This window comes from Hyla sarda, unplaced genomic scaffold, assembly GCF_029499605.1.
Source record: "Hyla sarda isolate aHylSar1 unplaced genomic scaffold, aHylSar1.hap1 scaffold_149, whole genome shotgun sequence".
Lineage (NCBI taxonomy): Eukaryota > Metazoa > Chordata > Amphibia > Anura > Hylidae > Hyla > Hyla sarda.
Window position 1 is genome coordinate 92501 of NW_026608123.1, and position 12188 is coordinate 104688.

A 12188-nucleotide genomic window follows, 5' to 3' on the forward strand; every position below is an offset into this window, starting at 1 on the left:
GCTGCCCCCGTAGTGACCCCTATACTCCTGCTGATTGTGCTGATCACCTGCCCAGGGCGACCCCGCTGCCCCCGTAGTGACCCCTATACTCCTGCTGATTGTGCTGATCACCTGCCTGGCAAGCACTGTGGCCCCCATAGCCTTTGCCTATCTCTATTCTACATAGACGGGACTTGCTGACCGTGACGTAGATCAATGTTTGCCAACCAGGGTGACTCCAGCTGTTGCAAAACTACAACCCCCAGCATGCTCGGACAGCAAAAGGCTGTCCGAGCATGCTGGGAGTTGTAGTTTTGCAACAGCTGGAGTCACCCTGGTTGGGAAACACTGACATAGATGATCTCCTCACCTCACACCTTCTCTTTTACCTTCACAGAGACTCTTCCAAGTGACTCCACCGAGCCCGGAGAGAGAGACGCCGAGTCTGTGGTAGTGTATAGACACCAGGGAACATGTGACCCCAATACTGGGCAGTATAATTATATCGAGAGCCCCCCCATATCACAAGATCAGATCTACAGGCTTCACTGCGTGATATAGCTGCAGTACCAGGCACAACCACACGCAGGAATGGTGCTCTACCGGTCACTGCAGTGAATGGGAGACCTCATACTATGCACCTGACCTGTGGCAGAACCTCATGATACGCAACCCCAACCCTTTAATACATACCTCGGCTGCTGCATTACTTCATAATACACCCTTCGGCTGCTGCAGAACATCATAATATACACCTCGGCTGCTGCATTATATACACCTCGGCTACTGCAGCACCACGTAATACACACCTCAGCTACTGCAACACCTCAGCTACTGCAACACCTCAGCTACTGCAACACCTCATAATACACACCTCAGCTACTGCAACACCTCATAATACACACCTCAGCTACTGCAACACCTCATAATACACACCTCATCTACTGCAACACCTCATAATACACACCTCAGCTACTGCAACACCTCATAATACACACCTCAGCTACTGCAACACCTCATAATACACACCTCAGCTACTGCAACACCTCATAATACACACCTCAGCTACTGCAACACCTCATAATACACACCTCATCTACTGCAACACCTCATAATACACACCTCAGCTACTGCAACACCTCATAATACACACTTCAGCTACTGCAACACCTCATACTACACACCTCAGCTACTGCAACACCTCATAATACACACCTCAGCTACTGCAACACCTCAGCTACTGCAACACCTCAGCTACTGCAACACCTCATAATACACACCTCAGCTACTGCAACACCTCATAATACACACCTCAGCTACTGCAACACCTCATAATACACATCTCAGCTACTGCAACACCTCATAATACACACCTCATCTACTGCAACACCTCATAATACACACCTCAGCTACTGCAACACCTCATAATACACACCTCAGCTACTGCAACACCTCATAATACACACCTCAGCTACTGCAACACCTCATAATACACACCTCAGCTACTGCAACACCTCATAATACACACCTCATCTACTGCAACACCTCATAATACACACCTCAGCTACTGCAACACCTCATAATACACACCTCATCTACTGCAACACCTCATAATACACACCTCAGCCACTGCAACACCTCATAATACACACCTCAGCTACTGCAACACCTCATAATACACATCTCAGCTACTGCATCACCTCATAATACACACCTCAGCTACTGCATCACCTCATAATACACACCTCAGCTACTGCAACGCCTCATAATACACACCTCAGCTACTGCAACACCTCATAATACACACCTCAGCTACTGCAACACCTCATAATACACACCTCAGCTACTGCAACACCTCATAATACACACCTCAGCCACTGCAACACCTCATAATACACACCTCAGCTACTGCAACACATCATAATACACACCTCAGCTACTGCAACACCTCATAATACACACCTCAGCTACTGCAACACATCATAATACACACCTCAGCTACTGCAACACATCATAATACACACCTCAGCTACTGCATCACCTCATAATACACACCTCAGCTACTGCAACACCTCATAATACACACCTCAGCTACTGCAACACCTCATAATACACACCTCAGCTACTGCAACACCTCATAATACACACCTCAGCTACTGCAGCACCTCATAATACACACCTCAGCTACTGCAACACCTCATAATACACACCTCAGCTACTGCAACACCTCATAATACACACCTCAGGTACTGCAACACCTCATAATACACACCTCAGCTACTGCAACACCTCATAATACACACCTCAGCTCTGCAACACCTCATAATGCACACCTCAGCTACTGCAACACCTCATAATACACACCTCAGCTACTGCAACACCTCATACTACACACCTCAGCTACTGCAACACCTCATAATACACACCTCAGCTACTGCAACACCTCATAATACACACCTCAGCTACTGCAACACCTCATAATACACACCTCAGCTACTGCAACACCTCATAATACACACCTCAGCTACTGCAACACCTCATAATACACACCTCAGCTACTGCAACACCTCATACTACACACCTCAGCTACTGCAACACCTCATAATACACACCTCAGCTACTGCAACACCTCATACTACACACCTCAGCTACTGCAACACCTCATAATACACACCTCAGCTACTACAACACCTCATAATACACACCTCAGCCACTGCAACACCTCATAATACACACCTCAGCTACTGCAACACCTCATAATACACACCTCAGCTACTGCAACACCTCATAATACACACCTCAGCTACTGCAACACCTCATAATACACACCTCATCTACTGCAACACCTCATAATACACACCTCAGCTACTGCAACACCTCATAATACACACCTCATCTACTGCAACACCTCATAATACACACCTCATCTACTGCAACACCACATAATACACACCTCAGCTACTGCAACACCTCATAATACACACCTCAGCTACTGCAACACCTCATAATACACACCTCAGCTACTGCAACACCTCATAATGCACACCTCAGCTCTGCAACACCTCATAATGCACACCTCAGCTACTGCAACACCTCATACTACACACCTCAGCTACTGCAACACCTCATAATACACACCTCAGCTACTGCAACACCTCATAATACACACCTCAGCTACTGCAGCACCTCATAATACACACCTCAGCTACTGCAACACCTCATAATACACACCTCAGCTACTGCAACACCTCATAATACACATCTCAGCTACTGCAGCACCTCATAATACACACCTCAGCTACTGCAACACCTCATAATACACACCTCAGCTACGGCAACACCTCATAATACACACCTCAGCTACTGCAACACCTCATAATACACACCTCAGCTACTGCAACACCTCATAATACACACCTCAGCTACTGCAACACCTCATAATACACACCTCAGCTACTGCAACACCTCATAATACACACCTCAGCTACTGCAACACCTCATAATACACACCTCAGCTACTGCAACACCTCATAATACACACCTCAGCTACTGCAACACCTCATACTACGCACCTCATCTACTGCAACACCTCATAATACACACCTCAGCTACTGCAACACCTCATAATACACACCTCAGCTACTGCAACACCTCATAATACACACCTCAGCTACTGCATCACCTCATAATACACACCTCAGCTACTGCAACACCACATAATACACACCTCAGCTACTGCAACACCTCATAATACACACCTCAGCTACTGCAACACCTCATAATACACACCTCATCTACTGCAACACCTCATAATACACACCTCAGCTACTGCAGCACCTCATAATACACACCTCAGCTACTGCAACACCACATAATACACACCTCAGCTACTGCAACACCTCATAATACACACCTCATCTACTGCAACACCTCATAATACACACCTCAGCTACTGCAACACCTCATAATACACACCTCAGCTACTGCAACACCTCATAATACACACCTCAGCTACTGCAACACATCATAATACACACCTCAGCTACTGCAACACCACATAATACACACCTCAGGTACTGCAACACCTCATAATACACACCTCAGCTACTGCAACACCTCATAATACACACCTCAGCTACTGCAACACCTCATAATACACACCTCAGCTACTGCAACACCCCATAATACACACCTCAGCTACTGCAACACCACATAATACTCACCTCAGCTACTGCAACACCTCATAATACACACCTCACCTACTGCAACACCTCATAATACACACCTCAGCTACTGCAACACCTCATAATACACACCTCAGCTACTGCAACACCTCATAATACACACCTCAGCTACTGCAACACCTCATAATACACACCTCAGCTACTGCAACACCTCATAATACACACCTCAGCTACTGCAGCACCACATAATACACACCTCAGCTACTGCAACACCTCATAATACACACCTCAGCTACTGCAACACCTCATAATACACACCTCAGCTACTGCAACACCTCATAATACACACCTCAGCTACTGCAACACCTCATAATACACACCTCAGCTACTGCAACACCTCATAATACACACCTCAGCTACTGCAACACCTCATAATACACACCTCAGCCACTGCAACACCTCATAATACACACCTCAGCCACTGCAACGCCTCATAATACACACCTCAGCTACTGCAACGCCTCATAATACACACCTCAGCTACTGCAACACCTCATAATACACACCTCAGCTACTGCAACACCTCATAATACACACCTCAGCTACTGCAACACCTCATAATACACACCTCAGCTACTGCAACACCTCATAATACACACCTCAGCTACTGCAACACCTCATAATACACACCTCAGCTACTGCAACACCTCATAATACACACCTCAGCTACTGCAACACCTCATAATACACACCTCAGCTACTGCAACACCTCATAATACACACCTCAGATACTACAACACCTCATAATACACACCTCAGCTACTGCAACACCTCAGCTACTGCAACACCTCAGCTACTGCAACACCTCATAATACACACCTCATCTACTGCAACACCTCATAATACACACCTCAGCTACTGCAGCTCCTCATAATGCACACCTCAGCTACTGCAACACCACATAATACACACCTCAGCTACTGCAACACCTCATAATACACACCTCAGCTACTGCAACACCTCATAATACACACCTCAGCTACTGCAACACCTCATAATACACACCTCAGCTACTGCAACACCACATAATACACACCTCAGCTACTACAACACCTCATAATACACACCTCAGCTACTACAACACCACATAATACACACCTCAGCTACTGCAGCTCCTCATAATATGCACTTCTGTTGCTGAATGTTACAATACATACCTCAGCTGCTGCAGAACCTCATGTATATGTACTGCTGTCCTCAGGCGGCTGGTGATGAGGGGACAGAGGGGGAAGAACTTCTCCCCAAAAGCAGAAAGGAGCGAAAACTGACCAACCAGTTCAACTACAGCGAGAGGGCGTCACAGACGTACAACAACCCCCTGAGGGTAAGTACCGCTCCAGCGCCGTACGTACACAGCCCCACTGCGCAGGTGAATATAAACTGCGGCTGCTGCAGAACTTCATAATACACTCCTCAGCTGCTGCAGAACTTCATAATACACTCCTCAGCTGCTGCAGAACTTCATAATACACTCCTCAGCTGCTGCATTACTTCATAATACACCCCTCAGCTGCTGCAGAACTTCATAATACACTCCTCAGCTGCTGCAGAACTTCATAATACACTCCTCACCTGTGGCAGAACCTCACAATACACCTCACCCGCTTGTGTTGTGTTCTCTCCAGCAAAGAGCTTCCCAGACAGAACCTCCTCCACGAGCAAATTTCTCCAGCACCGCAAACCAGGTAGAGTACTGACGGTATATACAAACCAGGTAGAGTACTGACGGTATATAGAAACCAGGTAGAGTACTGACGGTATATAGAAACCAGGTACAGTACTGACGGTATATAGAAACCAGGTACAGTACTGACGGTATATAGAAACCAGGTACAGTACTGACGGTATATAGAAACCAGGCACAGTACTGACGGTATATAGAAACCAGGCACAGTACTGACTGTATATAGAAACCAGGCACAGTACTGACGGTATATAGAAACCAGGTACAGTACTGACGGTATATAGAAACCAGGTACAGTGCTGGCGGTATATAGAAACCAGGTACAGTGCTGACGGTATATAGAAACCAGGTACAGTGCTGACGGTATATACAGACCAGGTACAGTACTGACGGTATATAGAAACCAGGTACAGTACTGACTGTATATACAGACCAGGTACAGTACTGACGGTATATACAGACCAGGTACAGTACTGACGGTATATACAGACCAGGTACAGTACTGACGGTATATAGAAACCAGGTACAGTACTGACAGTATATAGAAACCAGGTACAGTACTGACGGTATATACAGACCAGGTACAGTACTGACGGTATATACAGACCAGGTACAGTACTGACGGTATATACAGACCAGGTACAGTACTGACGGTATATACAGACCAGGTACAGTACTGACGGTATATACAGACCAGGTACAGTACTGACGGTATATAGAAACCAGGTACAGTACTGACGGTATATAGAAACCAGGTACAGTACTGACGGTATATAGAAACCAGGTACAGTACTGACGGTATATACAGACCAGGTACAGTACTGACGGTATATACAGACCAGGTACAGTACTGACGGTATATACAGGCCAGGTACAGTACTGACGGTATATACAGACCAGGTACAGTACTGACGGTATATAGAAGCCAGGTACAGTACTGACGGTATATACAGACCAGGTACAGTACTGACGGTATATAGAAGCCAGGTACAGTACTGACGGTATATACAGACCAGGTACAGTACTGACGGTATATACAGACCAGGTACAGTACTGACGGTATATACAGACCAGGTACAGTACTGACGGTATATACAGACCAGGTACAGTACTGACGGTATATAGAAACCAGGTACAGTACTGACGGTATATAGAAACCAGGTACAGTACTGACGGTATATAGAAACCAGGTACAGTACTGACGGTATATTCAGACCAGGTACAGTACTGACGGTATATACAGACCAGGTACAGTACTGACGGTATATAGAAGCCAGGTACAGTACTGACGGTATATACAGACCAGGTACAGTACTAACGTATATACAGACCAGGTACAGTACTGACGGTATATACAGACCAGGTACAGTACTGACGTATATACAGACCAGGTACAGTACTGACGGTATATACAGACCAGGTACAGTACTGACGGTATATACAGACCAGGTACAGTACTGACGGTATATACAGACCAGGTACAGTACTAACGGTATATACAGACCAGGTACAGTACTGACAGTATACATGTGTCCAGCCTTATATACACAGCCCCTCTGTCTTCTTTAGTGGGAGATCTATGACTCCTATATTGAGGAGCTGCAGAAGCAGGAGAAGCTGAAGGAGAAGCAGAAGGCTCCTGCGTCTAAGAAGGAGGACGAGCTCCAGGCCAGGAGAAGAGCGCCCGCCACAGAGTCTCAGGTGAGAGCCAGGGGCCCCACAACAGACAGGGGGAGAACCAGGGGCCCCACAACAGACAGGGGGAGAACCAGGGGCCCCACAACAGACAGGGGGAGAACCAGGGGCCCCACAACAGACAGGGGGAGAACCAGGGGCCCCACAACAGACAGGGGGAGAACCAGGGGCCCCACAACAGACAGGGGGAGAACCAGGGGCCCCACAACAGACAGGGGGAGAACCAGGGGCCCCATAACAGACAGGGGGAGAGTCTGAAGGGAGAACCAGGGGCCCCACAACAGACAGGGGGAGAACCAGGGGCCCCACAACAGACAGGGGGAGAGTCTGAAGGGAGAACTAGGGGCCCCACAACAGACAGGGGGAGAACCAGGGGCCCCACAACAGAAGAGTCTTAGCCAATGATCCGTCCTGCGCTCATGAACCTCACTGAGTCTGTAATATATTCTGTTCTTCTTATAATGGAGCAGAGCGATGACATCACTAAGGTGGAGAAATCCAGCAAGATAATAGAGCGGATGGTGAATCAGAACACGTTCGATGACGTATTGCAAGGTATGACATCACAACAACATGGCGGCCAATCTCCGCTAAAAACAGTATTGCTGTTTAGTTACATTGAAGTGAATGGGACAATCTGTGCCGTGCTGGATTAGCAGATTATTTGTGGGGCAGGGGGCGGAAAATTAAAAAAATGATATATATATATCAGGGTTTCCTAACCGGTGTGCCTCCAGCTGTTGCAAAACTACAACTCCCAGCATGCCCGGACAGCCAACGGACACTTGCTTAGTCCACTCCTAAGAAGAGGACTTTGTGAGGAACATTTATGCACGGAAATATCTTAGGCTCCCCGGGCATGCTGGGAGTTGTAGTTTTGCAACAGCTGGAAGCACACTGGTTGGGAAACACTGATATATATATTATAGTATGTTCTTGTTCCTTATTCCAAACTCGCAGCCCCTACTGATACCTTTACGTGTTTTCCTTCCAGACTTTAGGTACTTTGAGGATGTGGCGGACGAGTTCAGGGAGCAGGAGGGAACGTTGCTGCCGCTCTGGAAGTTCCAGTATGAGAAAGCTAAACGTCTGTCTGTGACTGCCCTCTGCTGGTGAGTGCTGGCATTACACAAATGAGAGAGAGGTTTATAGATCAACTGATCTCGTTCTCCGGTCACCACAATAACCCCAGGTATCTCTCATGGGGCTTTTATTTGGCCATAAGGGCTGATGGGGCCATCGGTTTCATTGATGCAAAACCGCAGCGATTTACAGTAAAACCGCGTGCGTTTCTGCCGTATGGTACTTGGCCGCACAACACATACGATGCATGAACAGGAATCCTGATTGACAGGAGAGGCAACATCTAGGTGTGGTCATATTATGATTTTATACCACAAATAATTTACCTTCTGATAATACACACAAACTGCTGCAGAACCTCTTTGTGGAGGAGTTTTATCTCAGTCAGCGAATGATTGATATAAACCTCTCATGTCTCTTTACAAAGATGTTCTGCAGCAGTAGGGATGGGCTGTTCTAAGCATTCTGTTATAACCAGCCCTACGGCTCAGCTATTCATGATCACAATGGGCTTCATTCTCTGACAGCAAGCAGAGATGTTGAAAGTGCTGAGTGGAGAATCCTGTGCAGATCACAATCCATCAGCCCAAACCTCATACAGCTCACCCACACCGCACTCTGCTGCATTCAGCTGTTCATGTAGCTTTTCAAAAATGGGTCAAATTGTGTAAATCCATTTAAAAAATATTTTTGATGTTTTTTTGTTTTTAAATATTCCATATCATTATTTTTTGTTTATTTTGTTTAAATCACAGAGCATGCCCACAACATTCTCCCTTATGGGGATGGTCACGACTCCCCTCCACCCCTTGCCCTGCACACTGTCCCCTACACAGCTCACAGAGCATGTCCACACACTCTCCCAAAGATGATAGTCACCATTACCTCCCTCCCTGCACACTGACCTCTGCACAGCTCACAGAGCATGTCCACACACTCTCCCAAAGATGATAGTCACCATTACCTCCCTCACTGCACACTGACCTCTACACAGGTCACAGAGCATGCCCACACACTATCCCAAAGATGATAGTCACTGTTACCTCCCTCACTGCACACTGACCTCTACACAGGTCACAGAGCATGTCCACTCACTCTCCCAAAGATGATAGTCACCATTACCTCCCTCACTGCACACTGACCTCTACACAGGTCACAGAGCATGCCCACACACTCTCCCAAAGATGATAGTCACTGTTACCTCCCTCACTGCACACTGACCTCTACACAGGTCACAGAGCATGCCCACACACTATCCCAAAGATGATAGTCACCGTTATCTCCCTCCCTGCACACTGACCTCTGCACAGCTCACAGAGCATGTCCACACACTCTCCCAAAGATGATAGTCACCATTACCTCCCTCACTGCACACTGACCTCTACACAGGTCACAGAGCATGCCCACACACTATCCCAAAGATGATAGTCACCGTTATCTCCCTCCCTGCACACTGACCTCTGCACAGCTCACAGAGCATGTCCACACACTCTCCCAAAGATGATAGTCACCATTACCTCCCTCACTGCACACTGACCTGTACACAGGTCACAGAGCATGCCCACACACTCTCCCAAAGATGATAGTCACTGTTACCTCCCTCACTGCACACTGACCTCTACACAGGTCACAGAGCATGCCCACACACTCTCCCAAAGATGATAGTCACCGTTACCTCCCTCACTGCACACTGACCTCTACACAGGTCACAGAGCATGCCCACACACTCTCCCAAAGATGATAGTCACCGTTACCTCCCTCCCTGCACACTGACCTTGGCACAGGTCACAGAGCATGCCCACACACTCTCCCAAAGATGATAGTCACCGTTACCTCCCTCCCTGCACACTGACCTTGGCACAGGTCACAGAGCATGCCCACACACTATCCCAAAGATGATAGTCACCGTTATCTCCCTCCCTGCACACTGACCTCTGCACAGGTCAAAGAGCATGCCCACACACTATCCCAAAGATGATGGTCACCGTTACCTTCCTCCCGGCACACTGACCTCTGCACAGGTCACAGAGCATGTCCACACACTCTCCCAAAGGTGATAGTCACCGTTACCTCCCTCCCTGCACACTGACCTCTACACAGGTCACAGAGCATGTCCACACACTCTCCCAAAGATGATAGTCACTGTTACCTCCCTTCCTACAAACTGAACTCTGCACATGTCACAGAGCATGCCCACACATTCTCCCAAAGATGATAGTCACCATTACCTCCCTCCCTGCACACTGACCTTGGCACAGGTCACAGAGCATGCCCACACACTATCCCAAAGATGATAGTCACCGTTATCTCCCTCCCTGCACACTGACCTCTGCACAGGTCAAAGAGCATGCCCACACACTATCCCAAAGATGATGGTCACCGTTACCTCCCTCCCGGCACACTGACCTCTGCACAGGTCACAGAGCATGTCCACACACTCTCCCAAAGATGATAGTCACCGTTACCTCCCTCCCTGCACACTGACCTCTACACAGGTCACAGAGCATGTCCACACACTCTCCCAAAGATGATAGCCACTGTTACCTCCCTTCCTACACACTGACCTCTGCACATGTCACAGAGCATGCCCACACATTCTCCCAAAGATGATAGTCACCATTACCTCCCTCCCTGCACACTGACCTCTGCACAGGTCACAGAGCATGTCCACACACTCTCCCAAACATGATAGTCACCGTTACCTCCCTCCCTGCACACTGACTATTACACAGGTCACAGAGCATGTCCACACACTCTCCCAAAGATGATAGTCACTGTTACCTCCCTCCCTGCACACTGACCTTGGCACAGGTCACAGAGCATGCCCACACACTCTCCCAAAGATGATAGTCACCGTTACCTCCCTCCCTGCACACTGACCTTGGCACAGGTCACAGAGCATGCCCACACACTATCCCAAAGATGATAGTCACCGTTATCTCCCTCCCTGCACACTGACCTCTGCACAGGTCAAAGAGCATGCCCACACACTATCCCAAAGATGATGGTCACCGTTACCTCCCTCCCGGCACACTGACCTCTGCACAGGTCACAGAGCATGTCCACACACTCTCCCAAAGATGATAGTCACCGTTACCTCCCTCCCTGCACACTGACCTCTACACAGGTCACAGAGCATGTCCACACACTCTCCCAAAGATGATAGTCACTGTTACCTCCCTTCCTACACACTGACCTCTGCACATGTCACAGAGCATGCCCACACATTCTCCCAAAGATGATAGTCACCATGACCTCCCTCCCTGCACACTGACCTCTGCACAGGTCACAGAGCATGTCCACACACTCTCCCAAACATGATAGTCACCGTTACCTCCCTCCCTGCACACTGACTATTACACAGGTCACAGAGCATGTCCACACACTCTCCCAAAGATGATAGTCACTGTTACCTCCCTCCCTGCACACTGACCTTGGCACAGGTCACAGAGCATGCCCACACACTCTCCCAAAGATGATAGTCACCGTTACCTCCCTCCCTG

The 12188-nt window shown here is 48.1% G+C and overlaps 1 protein-coding gene across 2 annotated transcripts in view; it reads left to right on the forward strand.

Annotated features, from left to right (window-relative positions):
• DNAI1 (dynein axonemal intermediate chain 1) overlaps nt 1-12188 on the forward strand; it is a 201856-nt gene that overhangs the window by 26586 nt on the left and 163082 nt on the right. For both annotated transcript variants that reach the window (XM_056552268.1, XM_056552269.1), the window contains exons 7-12: nt 377-429; nt 5425-5547; nt 5849-5908; nt 7477-7608; nt 8073-8157; nt 8597-8714. In XM_056552268.1, coding sequence (XP_056408243.1) covers nt 377-429; nt 5425-5547; nt 5849-5908; nt 7477-7608; nt 8073-8157; nt 8597-8714 — 571 coding nt within the window. The remainder of the gene's footprint in view (nt 1-376; nt 430-5424; nt 5548-5848; nt 5909-7476; nt 7609-8072; nt 8158-8596; nt 8715-12188) is intronic.